The 27,871-nt window shown below is 47.7% G+C and overlaps 1 protein-coding gene and 1 long non-coding RNA gene across 2 annotated transcripts in view; one reads left to right on the top strand and one right to left on the bottom strand.

The window, feature by feature from the left end:
- The first annotated feature begins 2,801 nt into the window (after positions 1-2,801).
- On the top strand, positions 2,802-21,346 carry LOC115469549. Its single transcript, XR_003942029.1, has 3 exons — positions 2,802-2,812; positions 11,934-11,944; positions 21,242-21,346. It is a non-coding gene; the product is annotated as an uncharacterized LOC115469549 (long non-coding RNA).
- Positions 5,596-27,871, bottom strand: part of ACE2 (angiotensin I converting enzyme 2) — a 100,235-nt gene continuing 77,959 nt past the window's right edge. Inside the window, exons 14-18 of the mRNA XM_030202314.1 lie at positions 23,986-24,044; positions 17,530-17,630; positions 10,888-11,001; positions 8,123-8,317; positions 5,596-6,482 (exon numbers count right to left, since the gene is read on the bottom strand). Of these exons, the coding sequence (XP_030058174.1) occupies positions 6,359-6,482; positions 8,123-8,317; positions 10,888-11,001; positions 17,530-17,630; positions 23,986-24,044 (593 nt within the window). The 3' untranslated portion in view covers positions 5,596-6,358. The remainder of the gene's footprint in view (positions 6,483-8,122; positions 8,318-10,887; positions 11,002-17,529; positions 17,631-23,985; positions 24,045-27,871) is intronic.

The following is a 27,871-nucleotide window of genomic DNA, read 5'->3' as shown; positions in this document are numbered from 1 at the left end:
TGCATGTGCCGGGCCAGTTTTTACCACGTCCTGGAAAAAGGACCTTTTTAAGGGGGCAGAAAATGAACGTTTGGCAAAATAAAAACCAGCGCATGTCCATTTTCGGCCTGAGACCTTACCGCCACCCACTGACTTAGTGGCAAGGTCTCATACGCTACCCGGGCATAACTACTACTACTTATCAATTCTATAGCGCTACTAGACGTATGCAGCGCTGTACACTTGAACATGAAGAGACAGTCCCTGCTCGACAGAGCTTACAATCTAATTAGGACAGACAAACAGGACAAATATGGGAAAAGGACAAAGAGTAGCAAGATTCCGGAATACCCAAGAGTAGGAAGATTCTACTACTTATCATTTCTATTGCGCTACTAGACATACGCAGCGCTGTACACTTGAACATGAAGAGACAGTCCCTGCTCGACAGAGCTTACAATCTAATCAGAACAGACAAACAGGCCGGATAAGGGATAAGGACAAAGAGTAGCAAGATTCCGGAATCCCAAAGAGTGGCAAGATTCTGTGCAGAATCCCAAAGAGTAGCAAGATTCCGGAATCCCAAAGACTACTACTACTTATTTCTATAGCACTACTAGACGTACGCAGCGCTGTACACTTGAACATGAAGAGACAGTCCTTGCTCGACAGGGCTTACATTCTAATTAGGACAGACGAACAGAACAAATAAGGGATAAAGACAAAGAGTAGCAAGATTCCGGAATCCCAAAGAGTAGAAAGATTCCAGAATCCCAAAGAGCAGCAAGATTCCAGAATCCCAAAGAGTAGCAAGATTCTGTGCAGAATCCCAAAGAGTAGCAAGATTCCGGAATCTCAAAGACTACTACTACTTATCATTTGTATAGCGCTACTAGACGTACGCAGCGCTGTACACTTGAACATGAAGAGACAGTCCTTGCTCGACAGGGCTTACATTCTAATTAGGACAGACGAACAGAACAAATAAGGGATAAGGACAAAGAGTAGCAAGATTCCGGAATCCCAAAGAGTAGAAAGATTCCAGAATTCCAAAGAGCAGCAAGATTCCAGAATCCCAAAGAGTAGCAAGATTCTGTGCAGAATCCCAAAGAGTAGCAAGATTCCGGAATCTCAAAGACTACTACTACTTATCATTTGTATAGCGCTACTAGACGTACGCAGCGCTGTACACTTGAACATGAAGAGACAGTCCCTGTTCAACAGAGCTTACAATCTAATCAGAACAGACAAACAGGACAAATAAGAGATAAGGGAATATTAAAGTGAGGATGATAAAACAAGGGTTAGCTACTAAATAAGGGTTTATTAAGTAACTAATGGAGAGAATCTACTGACTCAGCTAAAGGAGGATAAACCAATACACCATACAAGACAGTAAAGATTGTTACAACTACTCTGTCTGCAAAAAGGTGTGAAAGTTGCATGAGCTGGAAGTGGAGAGCACTGCTTTGAGGAGATCAAGAATGGTGAACCCTTTGAAACTTTTTTGATCCTAGCCCTTCTGTTGTACCTATTAGTAAAGTATTGGAGATTTTATTGTAATTAAGAACCAGCTCCCAGTTTCCTTTTTCCTTGCTGTACCTGTCTAATGTTAATTATTAATCCCTAAGCCTGCCAGTTGGGGACCCTTTAGCCATCTGTGGAAAATGAGAGATAAGATACTATATTTGAAAGATTTGAAGAGTTTTAGCCTTAAACCTTAAATAAGTTGTTTGTGCATTAACCTCATGGATATCCCTCAGCCTCAACATATGAGAGCTCCATTATATGGGTAACGGCCATGCATTTGAAATAATGTATGAAACACACTGTTCTGCCCCTCATTTGCATGGAGGCAGGTAATTAGGTTGTATAATAAACTACAAGTTCCTATATTCTTGTAGTTCCCCTGTAATAGGCTCCTTCAGAGCACATGTCCAGCTTCCTGTGTCTTATATGGCTCTTGCTATTGGCTTGCCTTATTCTCTAAGCCTGCCGGGCAAGATGTTCCACCCCCCTTTTTGTCGCCATCGAGCCTGTAAAAGCTAGTCTGCAGCATATTTCCTCTGTGAATTGAAACTGCCTTTGCTGTATGATCCCATCAAGCCACTGTGAACAGCAACTACTCAGGGTGTTGCTGAAACCTCCCAACTGACTGCTGAGTCTTCTCATAGTGATATTCTATACTCTGATTTAAGCTGACCATCAAGCATAGTGTTAGGAACACTTACAAGTCAATAATCAATATCAAACTATGTCACTGTATGTTACTTCTCATATATGATTCTTCTTATGTTAGACCTCAGAGGTGTTGTTGATATGAATTTCCACTTTGATGTTATAAAACATCCAGAAATCAAACTTATATGCCTCTCGTCATTGGTCAAAACTTCTATTTTTAACTTTTTATATAGAAAAATTTCTTTATGCTTAGCTCTAAATGGAGCTTCAAATCATCGAGCTTTCTACCACTCCAAGGGCTCACATCAAATTTTTAACGTCTTATATAGAAAAAAACCCTTTGTACTTAGCTTGAAATAAAGCTTCAAAGCATTGAGCTTTCTATCGCTCCAAGGGTTCACACCCAAATCGTTGAACTTTCTACCGTTCCAAGGGCTCACATCGACACGTGTTTCGCCATCAGGCTTTTTCAAGACTGTATGCCCCTAAGAAAATAATTGTAATATTTATCTTAATATATTACATTTTATACATATCATACCCATTCAACAACGGATCTGTTACCTTACTCTCTCATGTCTGAGTAGATTTTAGTTAATCGCAAGCCTCCAATATGGCCGCGGCATTTTTTTCTTTCTTTAAATGAAATCAGGTGACTCGACCAACCAATCACAGTTACTTTCAATGATGACATCACTACAGCAATGTTTGCCATTCAATTTCCCTATTCAATCCATAAGGCTCGACTGATTTTAATTTAAATATCCAATTCTGTTCTTTATAATTTAAAATGGATTCTATGTTACCCCCCAATTCGTTAGGTATAGCTATATCAATAATTCTCCATCTCAAATCATTATATGTATGTTGTTTTTCCATCCAATGATGGACAATAGGAGCTTCAATTGACTGTGTATTGATTTTAGACTTATGTTCATTTAATCTGATTCTTATAGGTCTACTGCTTCTCCCAACATATATTTTATCACACGGACACTGAATGATGTAAACTACATGTCTCGTGTTGCAATCAGTTTTATATCGTGCTTTGATCTTGTATTTATTCATAGGGGCTATCCAACAATCACCTATTATAGATAATGAGCACCATTGACATGTGCCACAACTTCCATGGCCAATGTCGTTGGATATATTCCTACTGGTAAATTGATGTTTAACAAGTTCTCCCACATTCTTACCCCTTTGTAGAGCTGTGATCGGATGTTCCTTAAACTTCTCATTTAATTGTAAAACATGCCAATGTCTATGTATGGCTTCGGTCAATGCTCCCGAAGCTTGAGAGTAAGGCAATACAATTACAGGTTTATCATTATTACTGGGGCGCTTATATTGTAGCAACAGGGCTCTATTTGCATATTTAGCGCGTAAATATGCTTTTTTGATTATTTTTTTAGGATAGCCACGAGCTGTAAATCGTTGAGTCAAGATCAAAGCTTGTTGTTTGAATTCTTCATTTGTTGAACAAATTCTTCGTAAACGGAGAAACTGACTAATGGGCAAACTTGCCTTCAATTTGGTGGGATGGTAACTATGAAAGTTTAAATAGTTGTAACGATCAGTCTTTTTCTTATATAGGGTTGTGCAAAAACCAGCTGATGTTATATTAATTTGAATGTCCAAAAAATTCATGGTGTTATTAGTAATCTACGTCAGACGGAGGCGGGCCCAAGAGGAGAGAGACGCGAAGGAAGAAGACTGGGCACACAGACAGAGGCATCAGTTGTTCTTCAGCCTTCACACAGTGCTGCACGGGCCGGTAAGAGGGAGGGGGGCCCGGTGGAGGGGGGAATGGTGGTGATGACCCCTGGAGGGGGTGGAGGGGGCGTGGTACAGGGCGGACGATGTCGGGAGGCGGAACTGTGGGGCAAAAGAGAGGAAAGGAGGGGGGCCGACTGGGGATGCTGATTTTTGCTTTGCTCTTTAATTTATAATGCAGGGGGAAGCGGGGAGCAGCGGTGACCTTGGGCGGGGCGGGGGGGGGCAAGGCCGTCCATACAGGACGCTCTTGATGAGCGCCTTTGCCCCCTCCCGATCCTTTGATTTTTTGTTTTTATTTTAGGAGCCACGTGTTTTTTTTTTGTTTTGACTGTTTGTGGCATGCGCAGAGCAGCCAGCATAACGCTTGGCTGCTCTGCGCATGCTTAAGGAGCCAATTACCGACGGGGATTACGAACGTATGATACATTGTACTTTTCAATACCGCACCGAACATTTCTGAGCTGTTTGTTTTGTGCATTCTTCGTTGTTTCAAATTCGTTAAGCAGTTTTACGATTTAGATTTTTTAACGTTTGGTTGATGCATCTCCCCCATAATTAGCTAAGAAGCAAAACAAGCACTATGAGCCTACAGAAGTGGGACGAGTCCTTTAATTCCACAGCACGAATCAATTTTGTGCTACAATATGTCAATCTTGTACAACCATGGGTCAACGACGTACAATTTTGACATACTGTAGCATAAAATTGATTGATACTGTGGAATTAAAGGACTTGTACCGCTTTTGAAGACTCTTAGTGCTTGTTTTGCTTCTTGGACTTTGTTGTGTACTTTGGCCTGTGTGTTGTTTTACACAGTTAGCTAAACCAGGTGTTGTGTGCTAACAGAGGAAGGAGCTACTGCACCTCCACTTTCTTTGCTCTAGTTCACAGCAAAGTAACAGTTCTGGCACAGAGCCAAGGTTCACACTGATTGCAAAAGGTGCTCTAAGAAAAGAAAGAAGGGGAAGCAAAAGGTTGGATTGGCCGCTGTCGTGGACAGGATGCTGGGCTCAATGGACCCTTGGTCTTTTCTCAGTGAGGCATTACTTATGTACTTATGTAAGGTTTATTCCTACTGGTATAATTGTAAAAGATATGTCCTAGTCAAAAGACAGGCAAATGAGTTCCCTGAAATGAGTGAACAAAATATCCATGCTGAGCCAGATGGCACTGTAAATGCAGCACAAGCTAGTCTTGAAGGTGAGAAAGGTACTGAAAGGTTCAAAAGAACATACAAGCTTACAGATAAGGACAGAGAAAATTATGAAGCAGAAGTACACAGGCACTTCTTTATCCTGGGTATTTCCTTATCTTCGAAAGACTCTGGCTCAAAGTAGGTGAGGAGATAAGGATGGTTTCAAGAAAAAGCAAAGCCAATAGCCTCCATATGGAGCTAATCCCCTTCCCATCCAAACTAACTCCCTCCCTCTAATCTGCTCTCCCCACAACACAACCACTTACCCATTCAGCACTAAGGGAAAGACCAGAAGTTGGAGCTGAGGACAGGGTCACACTCACAGCAACACCTTCAATCATGTTGCAATATATCGGCCTGATGTTAATTACCCAAATTAACAGAGCTCAATAAAAACTACTGGCACATTAACTCTTGGTGTAGCATAGTATTATACACATGGATTTTGTTTCTATATAATACTTTGATTAGTGTTATTTGTTTAATATGTCATATATAGTACAGGATAGTACATCAGTACACAGCTGTCTTTTATACTAAATATCTTTGTTTCAAATAACAGTGTACATCATGGATATTGATAAGAATTCTAGACTGATGCTAGAAGGCAACAATGCGGAGTATTCTAATAAATACTGCAACAATTCAGTGCAATATATTGGACAGTAAATCTTGCAGATGTTTCTCTGGAATCCAAAGTCTCGGCCACACTAGCAGGAAGCTGTAGAAGTTTTTGTTGGGCAGTGGGTTGGTGGCAGAGGTGGAGTGCAGTCCACAGGGTCCGGAGGCGGTGGATCGCAGTCCACAGGCATTGGAGTTGTTGTTTGTACAGTGGGTTGGCAGTGATGCAAAACTCTTCCTTCCATATTAAGGGTATGCTCTTCTTCACCCTTTTGGTGCACAGTTGTACAGAAAGGTCACAGGGTCCTAAGAGCCATGCTAGTGGTACTAGCCATTTGGATTACTGTGGTACTTTTTGGTTGGCAGTGGGAAGGGGAGAGGTTCTGGTTGTGAACTTAAACCTGCATGTTTAACTATTGAAGATGGTGGAGAGCAAAGGAGAATGAAGATAGCAACTCTTTGATAAGGTGGTCGTGCTCTGTGGTTGGTTGTCTACAAAGCAGTAACTGGACAGAGTGGATGGACCACATGGTCTTACTTTGTCATCGTTTACTGTGGTACCAATATTGTCCAGATGCTCAAGGAATGAGCCAAATCTCTGTTCTAAAATGTCGTCACAACATTCTCCTCTGTGACAAAAGATGGGTTAGTTTCTCCTGTTATATTGTTGACCATAAAATCAGAATTTTCATACTTCGCAGCTTTCTCTCTTTCCATCCTTCTTTTCCTGCAAGACAAAAAAAAAAGAAGTGAAGGGACCCATTAGTATGCAGGGCATTGAGGTCTTTCCAGAGATAAAAAATCATTTTGGAAAAATGAATCTTTTACATTGCTAAGTTTGACTTGCCTCTGCCTTTTCACTTCATTGGTTAAAAAAACATCTTTGTTTCCCTGAAACATTCAGTTACATCATGTTAATTGCACTGAGAGATTCTTTCAAGAATTGATATCATTAGGTAGCATTAGGGTTACCATATGTCCGGATTTCCCTGGACGTGTCCTCCTTTTTAGGGGACTTCCAGGGGTCCGGGCATTTTTTTCCAGCCAGCCTGTTTGGATTTCTGGGCTGGACTGGTGGGTGGGTTCACCTCCTTCCCAAAGCCTCAGGGTGCCCTCTACGAACCTACCATAACGCAACCTAGTGGTCTAGTGGCCTATTCAGAATCGGAAGTCTTGCGAGTCCACCGATTGAAGTCTCAGCAGCCATTTTGAAGAAGCGATGACAGCAAGGAGGTCAGCAGCAGTGGGCAGGAAAGAGTGGGGTTCTTTCCTGCCTCAAAGGGTACACTAGACCATCAGGGTGTGTAACAGTAGGTTTGGTGAGGGTACGCTGGCCTGACTCAGGGCATGAGGGGAGGTGGGTGGGTAGAGGGAGGGAGGGAGGGGGCTATGAAAAAAGATGGATGGAGTCTGGGTGCAGGGAGGGGGCTGGAAAAAGATTGGTGATGAGGATGCGCATGGAGGGGGGGAAGGAAAAAGGGGAAAATACAGCACATGGATGGGGGTGGAGAGGAGAGGGGGACATGCTGCTCATGGATGGGAGGGAAAGGAAAGGGGGGCATGCTACTCTTGGGGAATCAAAGTGACTGTGTGCCGGAGGTGGGGTTGGGGCCAGGGGCGGGGCAGCATTTTATTTTTTGTGTTCTCTTTTTTGACTCCACAAATATGGTAACCCTGGGTAGCATCATCCTATTGTCAAGGATGCAACATTTTGGAAGGATCTCCTTGAATGTTCTATTTCATTGCAGTGACTGGAAGGAAGTTTAGGATTTAACATGCACCAGCATAACCCATTCTTGTTGTCGCCTAAATTTCCTGGGCATTTATGAGGGTTCATTTCTGTTTAGAATATTACAAAGAGAACGTGGTTTGATTTTTCATTGAGATCAGTAAGGGCTAGGGATGTTGCGAAGGTAGGTTCACAGTTCCTAAGGTATGTGTGTGTGTGTGTGTATGTGTGTGTGTATGTGTATGGGGCAAATCTTGGTGGGTACACAGAAAGTTTTGTGCCTCTCATGCAGAGGACTGTAGATGCAGTGATTGGGCTGGACAGGAGAATGAATAAAAACCAGCGAAAGCCTTTCCCTAAATTAAGGCTCAGATGTTCGACTAAGCTGTAGGCCCAAGGGAGTAGAAGAAAGCTACCATGATTATACAGAAAAAACAAACATACAAATAAATGATCTCTTAATGTGAAGGTGAACATTATATAGCGTGCCCCTTTCTGCTCACAGTACAGAAAACACAGAGACCTGAAACCTAAGACCCAGGAGCATCAATGAAGTATTAAAACCCAGCCACTAAGTACTGAGATCCCCTTTGCCTAGACCTCCCCATCTTGCAAGGGTTGGTTTAAATATCACCTACCTCTTCCGATCTCGCTGCCCAGAGATAATAAGTGCAATAAATGCAATAGTCACTAGGCCAATGACCACCCCAAACACAACTAGCCAGACAGTGAATGGCTGCTCTGGAGGCGGAGCCAGCGTAGGAAGGACGCCCACAAACTCCAGAGTGTTGTCATCCAGCAGAAAAGCACTGTTAATCCGTCCTCGGGACAGTCTGTCACCCAAAACAAAATAAAGAAAAGAATAGAAGGATCCATGAGAAGAAAGGTTTTTCCTGATAAAACATAAATATTGCCCACTTGTTACCCAAATGTTACACCAGCGTATTGTCTATTACGACACCTCGATTTTTTTCTTGGGTGGTGACTCCTAAAGTGGAAGCAAAACAGCAAAAGTAGAGGCTGACAAATGCGCAAACCAATAGGGAGATAATATCAAAAACCAGTTTATTCAGAATATTCATATCAAGGACCCGACACGGTCCGTGTTTCGGCGCCAAAGCGCCTGCCTCAGGGGTCACAATCAACTTTTTCAAGACGATGTCCCAGAAATACCGTCTGCTGATACACTGCCTGCTCCAACTTCCAGGTACCTGACAACGCTCCTCCTCCTCCTGCTGTTACTCATCGGCGCCGCTGCCGGAACCCGAGCGTACATCCGTGTCGGGTCCTTGATATGAATATTCTGAATAAACTGGTTTTTGATATTATCTCCCTATTGGTTTGCGCATTTGTCAGCCTCTGCTTTTGCTGTTTTGCTTTGACTCTCCGTGGAGGCTTCTCCTGTCCTCTTGGATTTGACTCCTAAAGTGGGCCCTACCACCACGTAACTGATTCAGATGATTCTTCCCAATGTGCATCACTTTGCATTTGTCTATATTAAATTTCATCTGCCATTCGGGTGCCCGGACTGCCAATTTCCTAAGGTCTTCCTGCAATTTTTCACAATCTGCATGCATTTTAACAACTTTAAATAGTTTTGAGTCATCTGCAAATTTAATTACCTCACGTGTCGCTCCGATTTCCAGACCATTTATAAATATGTTAAATAGTACCGGTGCCAGTACAGATCCCTGTGGCACTCTATTATTTACCCTCCTCCACTGAGAAAAATGGCCATTTAACCCGATCCTCCGTTTTCTATCCATTAAGCAGTTCCTAATTTTTATTTATTTATTAGGATTTATTTACCGCCTTTTTGAAGGAATTCACTCAAGGCGGTGTACAGTAAGAATAGATCAAACATAGTAACATAGTAGATGACGGCAGAAAAAGACCTGCACGGTCCATCCAGTCTGCCCAACAAGACAACTCATGTGTGCTACTTTTGTGTATATAAGTCTGCCCAGCACTAGCCCCGCCTCCCAACCACCGGCTCTGGCATAGACCGTATAAGTCTGCCCCGCACTATCCCCGCCTCCCACCACCTCTGGCACAGACCGTATAAGTCTGCCCCGCACTTTCCCTGCCTCCCAACCACCAGTCCCGCCTCCCACCACTGGCTCTGGCACAGACCGTATAAGTCTGCCCAGCACTATCCCCGCCTCCCAACCACCGGCTCTGGCACAGACCGTATAAGTCTACCCAGCACTAGCCCCGCCTCCCAACCACCAGCCCCGCCTCCCACCACCGGCTCTGGCACAGATTGTATAAGTCTGCCCCGCACTATCCCCGCCTCCCAACCTCCAGCCCCGCCTCCCACCACTGGCTCTGGCACAGACCGTATAAGTCTGCCCAGCGCTATCCCCGCCTCCCAACCTCCAGCCCCGCCTCCCAAACATGAGCAGGAGGCAATTAGAGCAGTAAAAATAATGCACAACAGCCTGTGGTTTTTTAATTTTCTCAGGCGTCTCTCATGAGGGACTTTGTCAAACGCTTTCTGAAAATCTAGATACCCTACATAGACCAGCTCAGGGGCGTATCTGCGTGGGGCCACAGGGGTCTGGGCCCCCGCAGATTTCGCCCTGGCCCCCCTCCCGCCGCCAACCCTCCCCCACTAATGTTGTTTACCTTTGCTGGCGGGGGTGCGACGTCAGACAGACTCCGAATCAGCAGCGTACAGCATGGCCACGGAGGAGGACGACGAACAAGAACTTTGAAGACCTCGGCGGCTGGCGGGGGTTGGGGTCCCCCGCCAGCTGAAGAATTATTTTTAAAAGCAGGCGGAAGCGGACCTCGGCTGGCGGGGGTTGGGGTCCCCGCCAGCAAAGGTAAACAACATCAGCGGGGGAGGGTTGGCGGCGGGAGAGGAGGTGGAGAGAGTCGTTGGTGGCGGGGGGGGGCTCTGGCAACGGCGGGGGGGGAGTCGTTGGTGGCAGGGGGGGCTCTGGCAATGGCGGGGGAGGGGGGGTCGGTGGTGCCGGGGGGGGGGGCTAAATGTGCCCCCTCCCTCTGGCCCTGGCCCCCCCTACTGCCAGAGTCCAGATACGCCCCTGGACCAGCTCACCTTTATTTTCTACGTGCTTATTCATGTTTTCAGAGAAATTAAGCAAACTGGTGAGGAAAAGTCTTCCCTTGGCTGAAACCATGTTTATATACGTCTTCCGTAATTTTATTCTTTATAACAGTTTCTACTATTTTGCCTGGCACTGCACATATGAGTTTATCTTGTTGGGCAGACTAGATGGACCGTGCAGAGCTTTTTCTGCCGTCATCTACTATGTTACTATGTTACTAGTCTTGTAACTTCCCGGATCACCCTGGAATCCTGTTTTAAAAATTGGTGTTACATTGGCCACCCTCCAATCTCCGGATACTACTCTTTTGAAGCAAAGTGAAAAGTTACCTGACAGCGCTTTCGACGTCAGGCTTGGGAACAACAGTGGAGAAGTCAGGTGTGAGGACAAAAAAATAAAAGGAGATTCTTTTTGTTTCATTGTACACCCGAACATCTTTACTCCTGGGAAAATAAAAAGGCGGGAAGAAGCATTTATTCTGTTAAAAGTATACAACTGTTGATAGATTTATTTTACTTTAATTATATTACCTAATATTCTCAGTCTTTAGGATGCTGATCAATCAGAGGGATCAGGGCTGCAGAGAGGGGGCAAAATTCCCCAGGCCTGGCCTCCAAGGGGGGGGGGGGGGGGGGGCCCAGACCCTGCACGCTTCTTCCTGCTGCCAGCTTCCGGATCTGTCCTCCCCTGCTCCTGCATGCCGTCCAGGACCTGGGTGATTGCATTAGCGTGATATTGCGTTAATGCAATCATTCTGGTCTTGACTCCTGGCACAGACAGGAGCGGGAGAGGGCAGACTGTGGGAGCAGGCATGCAGGAAGTGGCTTGCTGGCGTCGGGCCCCCCCCCCTTTGGAGGCAAAGACTGAAAGGTAAGGGGGCGGGTGGGAGTGGCGATGCAAGTGGGGGTGGGGGGGGGTGCGTAGGGTTGCCATATGTCCGGATTTACCCGGACATGTCCTCTTTTTGAGGACGTCCGGGCAACCGGGCGGGTTTTGCCAATCTGCCCGTTTGTCCGGATTTCTGGACAAACGGGCAGATTGCTAGCCTCCCCTCCCCTTAGTTACTACTGTGACCTCTTCCGCCTTCGGGGCAGGAAAGAGCCCCCTCTTTGCTGCCCGGAGCGCTGCCCTGCATGCATCCTTCCTGTTCCTGATCTCGGCGCTGATTCAGAATGGCCGCCGAAAGTTGAAGTGACCTCCAGAGACTTCAACTCTCGGCAGCCATTTTGAATCGGCGCTGAGATCGGGAACAGGAAGGATGCATGCAGGGCAGTGCTCCGGGCTGGAAAGAGGGGGCTCTTTCCTGCCCCGAAGAGGTCACTAGACCACCAGGGCAGTAGTAAAGTAAGGGGAGGGGGGTGACGGGGAGGGGGAGTGACGGGGTGTGTGACAGGGGGGAGGGGAAAATGTGACAGGGGCGGGGCGGGTGTGAAAGGGGGCGGGGCATGTGTCCTCCTTTTGGGGGGACAAAATATGGTAACCCTAGGGGTGGGGGCGACTTGTGGTGGTCCAGTTCTGCCCCGGGCCCAGTTATGTCTCTCGGCAGCCCTGAGAGGGATTATAGCCATATTAACAAAACAAATGTGCTAAAATTTAGATGAAAAATTAAGAAGTGCACAAAGAAGATCAGAGTGGATTTAGGACCCTCTGGCTTAAGGATGTGAAGGGTGCTGAGCTTATGCCACTTCTGAACTTAAAGAGTAGAGGAGTGTGGTAGCCGTGTTAGTCCACTCTTAAGGTTATCAATAGAAATCAAACAAAATAAAACATGGAAAAGAAAATAAGATGATACCTTTTTTATTGGACATAACTTAATACATTTCTTGATTAGCTTTCGAAGGTTGCCCTTCTTCCTCAGATCGGAAATAAGCAAATGTGCTAGCTGACAGTGTATATAAGTGAAAACATTCAAGCATTACTATGACAGTCTGACAGGGTGAGAGGATGGGGGTGGGTCACAGGTATGCATGGGGACATCAAAGCATATCATTGATATTCTAACAGGATGGGTGTGAATAGGTGAGGGGAGGGTGATCAACAGAGAAATACTTATATACACTGTCAGCTAGCACATTTGCTTATTTCCGATCTGACGAAGAAAGGCGACCTTCGAAAGCTAATCAAGAAATGTATTAAGTTATGTCCAATAAAAAAGGTATCATCTTATTTTCTTTTCCATGTTTTATTTTGTTTGATTTGTATTGATGAACTTGAAGAGGAAAGTGTGGCAGCCATGAAGGCCTGCAGAGAGAGGAAGTCTCACCTCACACGGGATGACTTACAGCTCACATTAAGATGCTCCCGGAGAAATTCATATACATTTATTGGAAGGTGACTGCTACAGCGGGTGAAATAGGGACTTCTTTTGGGCTTTCCTTTACTTACTGGTTCTCTTCATTCCTAGGACACTACTACTGCCCTGTTAGGGGTGCGTGCGTGAGTGTATGCCTGTGTGTGTGTGTGTGACTGTGCAGTATTCATTTTAGCAACTGTGCACACCACAAACCTCACAACCCAACTGAGGCTACTACTATGGCAGAAGCGGTGACAGTAGAACATATTTAGGTCGTGGGGGGGGAGGGGAGTATACAAACTGATCTGTTTGGGGCAAAATGTGGTTTGGGCCATAGCCTTTGTAGTCTACCCCTTTGCCTCTATTGTATGTAAATACATCTCATGCATATACATTGTGGAAATCCTGAAAACCTGAAAGGACTGGGTTTGGGGACCCCTGGCCTACATAGTCTGGGTCCAGTTTACCTATGAGAAGGTTGGTTACGTATACTTTTTAAAATTTATTCATGGCTTGATATTACCGCCTTAACTGACAGGCAGATCAAAGCGGTTTATGAACAAAAATAAAAAGCAAGGGAATGAACTACAGAAGTGAACTAAAAAAAAGTGGTTTTCGAAGTAGTCCTAGGGGATCACTAGCCAGTTGGGTTTTTGGCATAGCCCTAATGAATATGCATGAGATAGATTTGCATGCATAGTACACATATTTGTTAGGGTTGTCCCAAAAAACGTGACTGGCTGGTGGGTCCTGAGGATAGGTTTGAGAACTAGTGATCTAAGATAATTACAATGAACGGACATCTCACAAAGAAACCAGCATTTAATCTAACAGGAAAAACAGATTTTTAAAGGCCTTAAAGGCTTGGTCTTCAGTTCCAGTCCTTAAGGACTGCCAACAGTTCAGGATTTCAGGATATCCCTAATGAATATGCACATGAGAGATTTGCATATACTATTCACTCTGAGCAGAAGTCCTCCACTTTCAGTCTTGCCAGTGGGTGGTGCTATTTCACTATCACATTTTCAAAAGTGATGGACGGGCAAGATCTGCAGGCCTCCAGGGAACCTGCCTGTGTCTAGTGCAGGAGTGTCCAACCTCTGCCCTAGACAGGTTGGGTTTTCAGGATCTCCCCAATGAATATACACAGGGCCGGTCTTAGGGTGAGGCGACCGCATAGGGCCTCGCGTTCAAGGGGGCCCCGCGCGGCGCGCCTATGCCCCGCCTCCGACCACCCGAGTTCCAGTCCCCCTCCCTCTGAATTTTAAAAGTTACCTCGTCGGGTTACAGGCAGCGGCAGGAGTGAAAAGCCTGCGAGCTGCTCGGCGCTTCAGGAGCTTTCCCTCTCTCAGCTCTGGTCGTGCCCTCGTGGAAACAGGAAATGAGGGTGTGACCAGAGCTGAGAGAGAGAAAGGAAGGCTCCTGAAGTGCCGAGCAGCTCGCATGCTTTTCACTCCTGCCGCTGCCTGTAACCCGACGAGGTAACTTTTAAAATTCAGAGGGAGGGGGACTGGAGCTCGGAGGGAGGCCTCGGAAGGAGGGGAGCCTTGGGAGGGGGGCCTTGGAGCTGGGAGGGAGGGAGGGAGGCCTTGGAGCTGGGAAGGAGTGAGGAGCCTTGGAGCTCGGAGGGAGGCCGGGCCCTGGAGCTGGGTGGGTGGGAGGAAAGGAGGGGGCCCTGGAGCTCGGAGGGAGGGAGGGGGGCCTCGGGGGGAGGGGGGATGGTCCAGGAGCTCGGAGGGGATGGCCTGGGAGCTCGGAGGGAGGGGTGGCCGGCCCTGGAGCTAGGGTGGGGCAGAGCTAGGGTGGGGCAGGGCTAGGGTGGGGCAGAGCTAGGATGGGGCCACATCAAATTGGTCTGCACAGGGCCCCGCACTTGCTAAGACCGGCCCTGAATATAAATGAGGTCTATTTGCATACAGTGGAGTGGAGGCGTGACCTAGTGGTTGGAGCACTGTCCTTGACATCCAGAGGTGGCCAGTTCAAATCCCACTGCTACTCCTTGTGATCTTGGGCAAGTCACTTAACCCTTCATTGCCTTAGGTACAAACTTAGATTGTGAGCCCTCCTGGGACAGAGAGAAATATCCAGAGTACCTGAATGTAACTCACCTCGAGCTACCACTGAAAAAGGTGTGAGAAAAATCTAAATAAATACAATGGAGGCAGTGCATGCAAATAGATCTTATGCATATTCATTGGGGGAATCCTAAAAATCTGACTGATTGCAGCCCTCAAGGACTGAGTTTGGACAACCCTGGTCCAGTGGTTGAAAACACAGTATTGAAGCAGCACCCCCACTGGCAGCCAAAGGAGCCAACTTTTCAAAATGATTGGGGGTGCTCCTCCCCCTCCCTCCCTCCCCCCCTCCCTTCTTCCCCTCCCCTCCCTCCGAGTTACAGGCCTCCCTCCCTCCGAGTTCCAGGCCCCCCTCCCTCTCTCCGAGGTCCAGGCCTCCCTCCCTCCAAGGTCCAGGCCTGCCTGCCTGCCTGCCTCCCTCCCTCCAAGGTCCAGGCCTCCCTCCCTCCGAGTTCCAGTCCTCCCTCCCTCTCTCCCAGTTCCAGGCCCCCTCCCTCCAAGTTCTGAATTTTAAAAGTCATCTTACCTCGGAGTCCCGGCAGCAGCAGTGAAAGGTGTGCAGGCTCGGCGCTTCAGCCTTCCCTTCTCTCTTTCTCTCTCAGCTCTGGTCCCGCCCTTGCGGAAACAGGAAATGAGGGCGGGACCAGAGCTGGGAGAGAGAGAAGGGAAGGCTGAAGCGTCAAGCCTGCACGCCTTTCACTGCTGCCGTCGGGACCCCGAGGTAAGATGACTTTTAAAATTCTGGGCGGCATGCAGGAAGATGAGGGCGGACCGGCGGAGGACTGAGAGAGAAGAGGGCGGGCACCGGGCAGGTCGGGCTGGCGAAGGGAACTTCCGGTTCTGGCGGGTGAAATACTGGTGGTACTCGAGCACCCACGGAGTTGGACAATTGGAGGACTCCCACTCAGCATAGAGGGAACAGTAACTGTCACTCTCTGCCCCATACAAGATACTGGATAGTGAAGGAACTAAGGGCCCCTTTTACTAAGCCGCGTAAATGCCTACGCACGCCCAACGCATGCCAAAATGGAGTTACTGCCCGGTTACCGTGTGGCCCTTGCGGTAATTTCAATTTTGCCGCATGTCTGAAAAATATTTTTTATTTTCTGGCCACACATAGTGGACACTCTCCAAGTGGCAACTGACATGCGTAGGTCATTACCGCCCAAATTCTTTACCGCTAGGTCTATGGCCGGCAGTAAGGTCTCAGACCCAAAATGGATGCGTGGCAATTTTGACTTTGCCACACGTCCATTTTTGGCAAGAAAAAAAAAGAGGCATTTTTTGCGGGTGCGCTGAAAAATGGATTGGCGCATGCCCAAGCCCCACACCTACACTACCGCAAGCCATTTTTCAGCGCGCCATTTGTAAAAGGACCCCTAAAAACTTCTCTTGCATAATAGGCTATGTAAGCAGAGGAAATATTTTATTTTCTAATGCATGGAAAAGTCATTTTAGGGGCAATTTTCAAAATTTTGTGTGTGTGTGTAGATGCATGCATACCCATATAATAATGTGCTTTGAAAATTGCCCTCTCTCCCCAATTCTGGCTAAGAGTACTCATGCTATATGAATTTCAAGGGGTAGGGCAGTTACAGGCACTGTATAGCTCATGCATGGGGCAATGGAGGGTTAAGTGACTTGCCCAGAGTCACAAGGAGCTGCCTGTGCCTGAAGTGGGAATTGAACTCAGTTCCTCAGGACCAAAGTCCACCACCCTAACCACTAGGCCACTCCTCCACTGTTGCTACTATTGGAGATTCTACATGGAATGTTGCTATTCCACTAGCAACATTCCATGTAGAAGTCGGCCCTTGCAGATCACCAATGTGGCCGCGCAGGCTTCAGCTTCTGTGAGTCTGACGTCCTGCACGTATGGACGTCAGACTCACAGAAACAGAAGCCTGCGCAGCCTTGTACATGGAATGTTGCTAGTGGAATAGCAACATTCCATGTAGAATCTCCAATAGTATCTATTTTATTTTTGTTACATTTGTACCCTGCGCTTTCCCACTCATGGCAGGCTCAATGTGGCTTACATGGGGCAATGGAGGGTTAAGTGACTTGCCCAGAGTCACAAGAAGTTGCCTGTACCTGAGGTGGGAATTGAACTCAGTTCCTCAGGACCAAGGTCCACCACCCTAGCCACTAGGCCACTCCTCCTCCATTGATTTTGTTACCCTTACACAGTTGTTCACCTTTTGTATTTTGCAAATGTTCAAAGCGAAATTCTTTTTGAAGATTTCCTTTGCTCGCAAGCATCTCAGAGGGTTTATATATTATTACCACATTTATTACTTCATCTGAAAATGGGAAGTGATGCTAGAAAAAAAATTACTTGCTAGATGCAGTGAGAATTTGTTGGAAAATAATAAGTAAATAAACTAATGAGCCAGAAACATTGGCATGGGCACGTTACTGTGGAAATTGGGGAAAGCTCCTGGCCTTGATTGGCCACGCACCAGAACTCAATCAAGGGCCTCTTTGTTAGCAATGTTCTGGTTCCATTTATCTGTAGCGTGAGAACAGAAGCAACAAAGGTTTTGGGAACAGAAGCCAAAGCAGCAGAGAGACTGGCACCCACAACCAATATGACAACTTACTCAAAGTTGACTGTCTGATTCTTGAAGTCTTTGAAATATTTCCTCATGGCGTATGCAATTGATGCCTGGAAATAGCTTAATTCATTTTCATCCCATTTAAACTGTAAAAGTTACAATAACAAGTTATTATTTTGCTTTGAATAATGACTCTGGTGTTAGGGTAGCACAGTATTAAGACACATAATTAGAAGACATAGGTATTTACATGCATTGAAATTAATTATTTCTTTTTGTTGTTGTTACATTTGTACCCCGTGCTTTCCCACTCATGGCAGGCTCAATGCGGCTTACATGGGGCAATGGAGGGTTAAGTGACTTGCCCAGAGTCACAAGGAGCTGCCTGTGCCTGAAGTGGGAATCAAGCTCAGCTCCTCAGTTCCCCGGGACCAAAGTCCGCCACCCTAACCACTAGGCCACTCCTCCACTGTTGCTACTATTTGAGATTCTACATGGAATGTTGCTATTCCACTAGCAACATTCCATGTAGAAGTCGGCCCTTGCAGATCACCAATGTGGCCGCGCAGGCTTCTGCTTCTGTGAGTCTGACGTCCTGCACGTATGTGCAGGACGTCAGACTCACAGAAACAGAAGCCTGTGCAGCCTTCTACATGGAATGTTGCTAGTGGAATAGCAATTCCATGTAGAATCTCCAAGAGTAGCAACATTCCATGTAGAATCTCCAATAGTATCTATTTTATTTTAGTTACATTTGTACCCTGCACTTTCCCACTCATGGCAGGCTCAATGCAGCTTACATGGGGCAATGGAGGGTTAAGTGACTTGCCCAGAGTCACAAGGAGCTGCCTGTGCCTGAAGTGGGAATCCAACTCAGTTCCTCAGGACCAAAGTCCACCACCCTAACCACTAGGCCACTCCTCCACACCCTTTTCAGTAGTAGCTCAAGGTAAGTTACATCCAGGTACAGTAGAGCTTTCCCTGGATGGGCTACAATCTAATTTTCTACCTGAGGCAATGGAAGGTTAGTGACATGCCCAAAATCACAAGGGGCAGCAGTGGGATGTAAGCTTGGCTTCTCTGGTTTTCAGCTCAGTGCTTTAACCACTAGGCTAGAAATTGGAGGGAAAGGGAAGGGGAAGTGGGACTTGATATATTGCCTTTCTGAGGGTTTTGCAACTACATTCAAGGCGGTTTACATATATTCAGGTACTTATTTTGTACCAGGGGCAATGGAGGGTTAAGTGACTTGCCCAGAGTCACAAAGAGAATTGAACCCAGTTCCCCAGGATCAAAGTCTGCTGCACTAACCACTAGGCTATTCCTCCATTCCTCAAAGGCACATAGGGGCTAGACCAGAAGTTGCCCAGAAAGAGTAAAACCCAACTGCGCTCTGGATAACTTAAATGCGTAAGTTAGGCCAGTGAAAGAAGGAAGCCTAATTTATGCGTACAGCCCTGGATTAATCACTAAGCAAAATAAGCATGTGCTTAGGGCACCCAGGGAAGAGGTTACCACAGGGGTTTTTCTCCCAGCTATCATGCCCTCATCTCTTTCACTGCCATCTGCTACACCCATTACCCAACATGAATTTCAGTGTTTAAATACATATGATATTTTGTTTTCTACAATAAAAAGATATTTCTCAGCCCTTCTTAGTTAAGCGATGGAAGTGCCAAGGGTCGTCATTGCTGGGCATCAGTTGGTCTAAATCCGGACCTGTATGCGGATGAGCAGTGATGTCATCATGGCTCATTATGTATATTTGTAGCAGGCAAATCAGAGGGAACAACACAAAGGTCATAGAGCAAAAAACAGTGGGACAGATAATCAAACCGCAGGAAGTTGCCAGGCTGCCTCCTGCAGTTGGTGCTGAGCCCAGATATTCAATGCTGGACTATTTCCGGTGGACAGCGTTGAATATCTGCAGTGGCGTTCCTAGGCTGGCTGACATCTGGGCGGATCGCTGATGCGCCCCCCCCCCCCCCCCGGTGAAATTACACTCCCCCCGGGTGCAGCGCGACCCCCCCCCCGGGTGCATTTTTACCTGCTGGGGGGGGGGGGGGGGGTGCCGCGCGCCTGTCAGCTCCGAGTCCGCTCGTTCCCTGCTGCTCCCTCTGCCCCGGAACAGGAAGTAACCTGTTCCGCGCAGAGGGAGCAGCAGGGAGGGAACGAGCGGTCTCGGAGCCAACAGGCGTGCGGCACCCCCTCCCCCCAGCGTCGTGCACCCGGGGCGGACCATCCCCACCGCCCCCCCCCCCCCTTGGTACGCCACTGAATATCTGGTTTACATTTGGTCAATTTCAACTTAACCGGCCAAGCAGATATTCAGCACTGGCTGGTTAAGTTGGAACCAGCCAAAGTTATTCCGCTTTTTAAAAAAAAATATTTTTATTGAATTTTCAATAATACATCAATCAGAAAAAAAAACAACAACAACAACAACAACAACAAAAAACAGCATGTACTATACTACAATACAATGGAGCCTTTTTCTGAAAATCATAGCATGAGAGATTTTGTACACAGACCTCTTAATGATTCTGGTAAAACCAGTCTTTCTTAGAAAACTGTTAAGACTTTGGACTTTACAGCAATTGTGTTGTCAGGGATGAAATATTACACTCGGAAAAGTGCAAAGTCAAGTTGTTTCCTTCTCTTTCAGGAACACCATGCAGAAAAGTGTTGTGTTACATGGACTTTTCACTCTCACTGCGCACAAAGCACTCAGGCCCTCATGATCAAAAGCAAACTCCGGCGCTAGAGGCTGTTAACGTCAAACTAGCGCCGGAGTTTGCAGCCGACCCATGATCAGAGCCCTTGAGCGCCTGAAACAACGCACTTGAGGGCTCTTAGCGCAATTAGCATGCAAATGCATGCTAAACAGGGCTCTTAGCGCAATTAGCTTGCAAATGCATGCTAATCAGCGCTTAACGCATTCATCCCCAATGATCAGCGTCCAGCGCGCCAAAGATCGGGTCGCTGGCCGCAGCAAAATCAACGCCAGCTCCGAGCTGGCGTTAGACTTTGCGGATCATTGGGGAGGAATGGTGAGCCCTGTCCAGCTTGCAGTTACATGCTGGCAGGCCCCCCGTTCCCCCCCCCCAAAAGCGAACGCGAACAGGGGGCTAGAGATCCGGTGGGTCTCCAGCCCCCCCTCCCCCAACCCCCCAGAAAATGTTGCTGCCGTCGCCATCGATGCAGAAAAGCCCTGCGCTGTCCCGGCGCTATTTTTAGGGCGCTGTTTGGAACAGCGCGGGGCTTTTGATCATCTGGGCCTCAGCGTGTACCTGTGTGTGTGTGTGGGGGGGGGGGGGGTCACTTCACTCATACTCAGGAGTCAAAAAGATTCCCAGCAGAAAGTCTGTTATCAATGTAAGCAAATAAAAATAACTAACCACATCTTAAAGCAAATAAAGGTCATTAGGGCTGGTCACAGAGGTGTAGCCAGATTCAGTATTTTGGATGGGCCCTTCCATGCACACATACCGCCCCCCCCCCCCCCCACCACCAATATGTTCCCAAAGATATTTTTTAAAATACAAATTTTTTTTCACCTACCCCACATCTCTCCCCTCTGCTCCGCGGCGTCCTGGCATCTGCGCTCCTGTCTCTGAACCCCGACCTTCCCCGGTGTACTGTACAGGTGTCCTCAGCGCCTGCAGCGATTCATTCTCGCTGCTTGTGCCGGCTCCGCAGGCTTCCACCTGCCGCGTCCTGCTCTCGCTGACGTCATCACCCATTTCCCGTCTGACAGAACGCGGCAGATGGAAGACTGCAGGGCCGGCGCAAGCAGCAGGAATGAATCGCTGCATGCACCGAGGACACCTGTAAGCCACACCGCGAAGGGCTGGGTTTAGAGACAGGAACACAGATGCTAGGACACTGCGGAGGAGAGAGCTGTGTGGTGCCGCTGCTGGGTGGGCTTGAACCAAGAAAGGGTAGGCCTGCGCCCACCCAGGCCCACCCATACTGTAGCTATGCCATTGGCTGGCCATGATGGAGGACCCTAGGGTCAGCTGTCTCGATAGCCAGGGCTAGGAAGGCACTGCTCACAGCCACTGTTCCCTCTAAGCTGAGCAGGTGGACTCCAACTGCACTACTACCAGTAGGGGGCGGTGCATCAGTATTGTGTTTTCAGTCACTAGGGACAGGTAGGTTTCCTGGAGTCCTGTAGAACTTGCCTGCCCATCACTGTTGAAAATGTGATAGTGAAACAGCACCTCCCACTGGCAGGACTGCAGATGGCGGACTCCCACTCAGCTTAGAGGGAACACTGTTCACAGCCCCTCTACACCCTCTTAAACTTTAGTCTGTTATCCTAAATCAGTACTCCTCAACCCTTTAGCCTGTAAGGTTTTCAGGATTACACTATGAACATGCATGAACCAGGGGCATAGCTACGTGGGACCAGGGGGACCTGGGCCCTCGTAGATTTAGCCCTGGACCCCCCCTGCCGACGATCCTCTTGTCTCCCCCTCCCACCACCAACCCGCCGTCACCGTCTGCTACCTTTGCTGGCAGGGGACCCCAACCCCTGCCAGCCGAGGTCCTCTTCTTCCTTCATTCTGTTTCTGAGTCTGCCGTCCTGCAAAGGTAGGCGACGGCGGGAGGGGGGGTCAAAGTTGTTGTTGTTGTTGGTGGTGGTGGTGGTGGCGAGGGGGGGGGCTAAAATGTACCCCCTCACCTCGGGCTCTGGACCCCCCTCCCGCCGAAGTCTGGCTACATTTACATATTTTAGACACCCAATGTATGCAAATTTATCTCATGCATATTCAATACAGCAGGGATTCTTAATCTTTTTTGGATCCTGCACCCCTTTAAGTGATCAATGAAGCCCTCACACCCCTTTCCTAACCACATGTCCAGTAGTGACTACTGACGGCTACATATGTCGCTAATGTTAGCCGCTAATTTAATGTAATTTAATTATGGCATTTGCATTCCGCTTAAGCATAAAGTTCAAGGCGGAAAACAGTCTAAACTGAGTGGAATGGAACAGGTGGATGTGAAGCGTCTGTTCACGCTTTCCAAAAATACTAGGACTAGGGGGCATGCGATGAAACTACAGTGTAGTAAATTTAAAACAAATCGGAGAAAATGTTTCTTCACCCAACGCGTAATTAAACTCTGGAATTCGTTGCCAGAGAACGTGGTGAAGGCGGTTAGCTTGGCAGAGTTTAAAAGGGGGTTAGACGGTTTCCTAAAAGACAAGTCCATAAACCACTATTAAATGGACTTGGGAAAAATCCACAATTCCGGGAATAACATGTATAGAATGTTTGTACGTTTGGGAAGCTTGCCAGGTGCCCTTGACCTGGATTGGCCGCTGTCGTGGGCAGGATGCTGGGCTCGATGGACCCTTGGTCTTTTCCCAGTGTGGCATTACTTATGTCCTTATGTATATTACATTGAACAATTAACACTATAACTTAATAGCTTAATCCTGCATAAAACCATTCATTGAACAGGTAACAATGTACAAGTAAGGTTGAACTTAATAGTAGATATAAGTATGCAATATTATAGTTTGAACAGATTAAATCTTTATGAATAGACATAGATAGGCAACATTATAAAATCATGGGCCACTACCCTCTCGACCCCCCCTCCCGCCGCCAACCCTCCCCCGCCATCACCGTCGCCTACCTTTGCTGGCGGGGGACCCCAACCCCCGCCAGCCGAGGTCCTCTTCTTCCTTCGTTCTGTTTCTAAGTCTGACATCCTGCACTTTGTACGTGCAGGACGTCAGACTCGCAGAAACAGAACAAAGCCTTGCAGATCTGCCAGGCTTCGTTCTGTTTCTGCGAGTCTGACGTCCTGCACATGTACGTGCAGGACGTCAGAAACAGAACAAAGGAAGAAGAGGATTTCAGCTGGCGGGGGTTGGGGTCCCCCGCCAGCAAAGGTAGCAGATGGCAACGGCAGGTTGGCGGTGGGAGGGGGGGGGTCGAGAGTGTCGTCGGCAGTGGGTCCAGGGCCAAATCTACGGGGGCCCAGGCCCCCGTGGCCCCATGTAGCTACGCCCCTGGTTCCAGATTGCCAAGCGGTATGCCTTCGTTGGCCTTACCGCCGCTTAGTAAAGGGCCCCATGGGTTTTACGCCTTGCGCTTTGGTTTTCTCCCCGGTCTCTGCCACAGATACTGCAGCCTTCTCAAGCACATGACAGTGCAGGGCAACATGATTTGGGTTAAGGGTTTTCCTTTCAAATTCTGACCAAGAACTAACTCTGGGCATTTTTTACTAAGGCGCGCTCACGTTTTTAGCGCGCCTTAGTAAAAGACCATCTATGTTTTCTACGCTTCTTGGGCAGATTTAAAATATGCTTTGCTATGGGTAGTAAGATGAAGAGGGGCTTATTATAGCACAAACAGTTCCAGGTGTTCGCATTTCCATTATTTATAGATTTATTATAATTATTATTATTATTATTATTGTCAATGCCTTTCATGAAAAACTCAAATTCTATTTAGAAATAAATTACATCTGGATCTTACTCACCGCATTTCCTCCCAATGCCGATTGTAGACTAATTCGCACTTTGATTGAATCGTTAACATCTGAGCAAGAGAGCATGAGAAAGGGATTTACACAAAGACAAAAAAAAAAAATCTCTATTACACAACAAACATTGACCACCAGACAAATGAAAAGAATTAATCAGCGCCAGTCCAAGGGAATCTGACACCCTAGGTCAGGGGCTCTTAACCCTTTTTGGTTCCTGCACCCTTTAATTATAAAGTTACATAAATTATAGATAAGTTACAAGGGCAAATTCTTTTAAAAATTGTCCTAATAACCAGCGGCATAACAAGGGGGGGGCGGTGGGGGCAGTCCGCCCCAGGTGCATGCCGCTGGAGGGGTGCAGAGAGCAGCCGCGCGCCTGTCGACTCCGCTGTTTCCCTGCTCTCTCTGCCCCGGAACAGGTTACTTCCTGTTCCGAGGCGGAGGGAGCAGGAAGCCAGCGGAACTGAGAGCCGCACGGCTGCTCCCAGCAGCCAAGAATGCACCCGGTTGGGGGGGTGTCATTGCGCCAGGGGGGGATGTCGTGCTGCACCAGGGGGGGGGTGCGCATCGGCAATCCGCCCTGGGTGGTAGCCGACCTAGGATCGTCACTGCTAATAACTGCTTTCAATCTTAGAAAGTTTCAGGGATCCTTTTTACTAAGCTACGGTAAAACGTGGCCTGCGGTAGCGTGGGAGCGTGTTTTTGGCACACTGGCCCATTTTTTACCCTGGCTGGGAAAAAGGCTCTTTAAAAATTGGGGCAGTAAATGGCCGAATGCTAAAATTAAAAGTAGCATGCAGCTATTTACTGTCTGAGCCCTTACCTCCACCCACCGACAGTGGGAAACAGCACGTGCTAACTTCAAAATTATCGCTGGGTCGGGCGATAGTGTCGATTTGGCAAGCCCTACAGCCTCTTTGTAAAAGCACCCCTCAATAAATTGCCTCAGATTTCAAGTCCCTTCTTCACACCATTTGACCCATGCCTGCACCTTTCAAGGGTTCAGAACCCTTGCACTAGGTCAGTGATGGGCAACCTTTTGAGCTTGGTGTGTCAAAATTCGCGAAAAAACCGAGCATAACTCGGGTGGTGTGTCACTTCGAGAAAAATCTACTAGGACCGCCCCCGGGCCCCCCCTACCCGAGATCGCTGCCCACCCGAGGTCGCTGGGCCCCCTCTCCACCTGCTACCGGGCCCAGAACTAACCTTAAAGCCTCCTTTCACGTCGCAGCAAGCAGCAGCAGGGCAGACCTCTCCTCCTTCCTTCTGTGCTCTGCCCTCGCGGACGTTACGTCAGGCGAGGGCGGGACACGGAAGGAAGGAGTGGCCTGCCCTGCTGCTGCTTGCTGCGACGTGAAAGGAGGCTTTAAGGTTAGTTTCCGGGAGCGAGGAGGGAGGGCGGACCACACTGCGGCGGCGCCGCGTGCCATCAAAAATGGCTACGCGTGTCAGTGCTGACACGCGTGTCATAAGTTCACCATCAGGGCACTAGGTGAACCTTTAGCTGTGCTCTCCCCACCCCAGCAAGGGACTGCTCAAGACCCTCCTTCCCCATGTCCAGCATCTCCCCTTCCATACCTCTCCATAGTCCATCTCCCTATCCCACCCCAAGTTGTCCAGCATCTTCCCTTTTCCTACCTCCAGCACTCTCTCCCTCTCTACCCCACCTCCCAAAGGTTCCCACCAACACCTCTCGTTTTCTTTTCTTCCCCCTTCCCCTGAGGTGCTCAGCATCTCTGTTCCTTCCTTCTCTTCTTCCCCCAAAGGGGTTCAGCAGCTTCACTTCCCTTCCTGACCCCATGGCTATCAGCTTGTCTAATAAAGAGTCATCACAGCTGGCATAGATCCACACCGGATATAACAAAAGAGAAGGAACGAAGTACAAACTGAAGTCCAAACAAAAAAAAACAGCACCCCGGGCCTTTAAAAACAGAACACAGTTCTTTAATGAATGAGCCTTGACAAAAAGACCCGACACGGGCCGTGTTTCGGTGACTAGCACCTGCGTCAGGGGTCACAGTGATGACGTGGAAAACTTGGGGAATAACTCGAATATATATTCCTCTACAATATATTATTCCTTACCCCACGTCTCATATAGTAAAAGCTACAAAGCACCAAGGCACTTTCACTTTCTGTATCCACCGGCCATGATGAGTCTAATGTAGACACGCTGACTGCTTCATCAAAGCCACCCTAGGCAGACAGCCCGCCTAGTTGTCAGGCTAACCATGTGTACAGTGAAATATTAAATAACTAGTAAAAAAAGCCCCGTTTCTGATGCAAATGAAACGGGAGGGGGGGGGGGGGCTAACAATGTTTTCTTCTGTGTGCATGTGGGAGTGTGTGTGTCCCTGCCCTCTGCCCTCTCTCCCCTCCCCCCTCTGAGTCCTTCAGTAAAAAAGCCCTGTTTCTGATGCAAATGAAACGGGGGTTAGCAAGGTTTTCTTCAGAGTATGCATGTAGGAGTGTGTGTATCCCTGCCCTCTGCCCTCTCTCCCTTCCCCTGTGCTGTCTGTCCCCTCCCCCCTCCAAGTCGAGTCCTTCAGTGTTAAGTTTCCTGCTGTCCTGTGTTTGTGTTACAGAGAGAGCGAGGGCGTCTCACTCCCCTCCCCCCTCTGAGTTCTTCACTGTTACAGAGAGAGCGTGCTGTTTTCCTTCACTGTTTGTGTTACAGAGATAGTGAGGGCTTCTGCCCTCTCTCCCCTCCCCCCTCTGAGTCCTTCACTGTTACAGAGAGAGCAATTTGATTTCCTGCTTTGCTGTGTTTTCCTTCACTGTTTGTGTTACAGAGAGAGCAAGGGCGGGGGCAGACACTCATGGGGAAACCGGATATCTCTCCCCCTTCACACTTCCGGCTGGAGGCTTCATAGAACGTTGGTGGTGCCTTTTATATAGAGAGATATTTTCATCATTAAAAAATAGAACAGTTTAAAACTACTCAAAAAATATGACAACTTATCATGAAATCATAAAAAGGATATCCAATTAAAACATGACATGGTCATGCTTCGGCTTATGCCTGCATCAGGGGGATGAAAATCTTAAATTAATATCGATAAAAGAAGGTATTCCAGTGTTTTCTTGGAGTGTGAGTCCTCCATGGATAGGGAAATACCTACAGTACCTGAATGCACACGGCTTTGATAGCCTTTGGGCGGTATATATCAACTAAAAGAAATAAAAAGTTCCAGCTTAGTCAGAACCAGGGCTGGAGTCTTCACTCACAACCACACAGAGACTTCTCTTGCATGTGTAATAGTTCCTCCCGCAATTCCTAGCGGCAATGAGGAGGAGGCTGGAGGCCTCCTTCAAGCTCCCTTTAGGAACCCCGAATCATGGGCTCTGCTTCAGCCATCAAGTATCACCCCTAATGACGTCCAAGACTTCCCCATTCCCCTCGGGGACTATGAAGCCCTGCCAACCCTCAGCTAACCTTGGGAATGGAAGATCCAACATGGGGACTGATCAAACCAAGGACGTTTTGCGTAGCCATTCACAGCACCTGCCACTGAACTACCAAGCTGACCCTATCTGATTTATCTGACTACTTCATAATCGAAAGGTGTAAATCAGAATACACATCCAGGAGGAAATTGTATGAAGTACACCAAAAATTGTGGCACCAAAATGCAGCACGCCGAGTGTAAATTCTGTAACGATTTCTGGGTGCCCAGATCCCGTTAGAATGTTAGTATAAGTTGGTGTTTATACGCTAAGATTTAGGTATCACCTCTTAGGCCCTATTAAGAACAGGCTCTAGATTCTACAGAGGGCATTCAGAATTGCCTGCCCAAGATGCGCATGCAAATTGACTAACGGGCTAATTAACATCAAGAATTGGGTGCTAACAACCAATTATTTATGTTTATTGGCACTC

This window comes from Microcaecilia unicolor, chromosome 4 (assembly GCF_901765095.1).
Source record: "Microcaecilia unicolor chromosome 4, aMicUni1.1, whole genome shotgun sequence".
Lineage (NCBI taxonomy): Eukaryota > Metazoa > Chordata > Amphibia > Gymnophiona > Siphonopidae > Microcaecilia > Microcaecilia unicolor.
The sequence above is the reverse complement of the archived record's forward strand: the minus strand, read 5'-3'. Positions and strand labels throughout refer to the sequence as shown.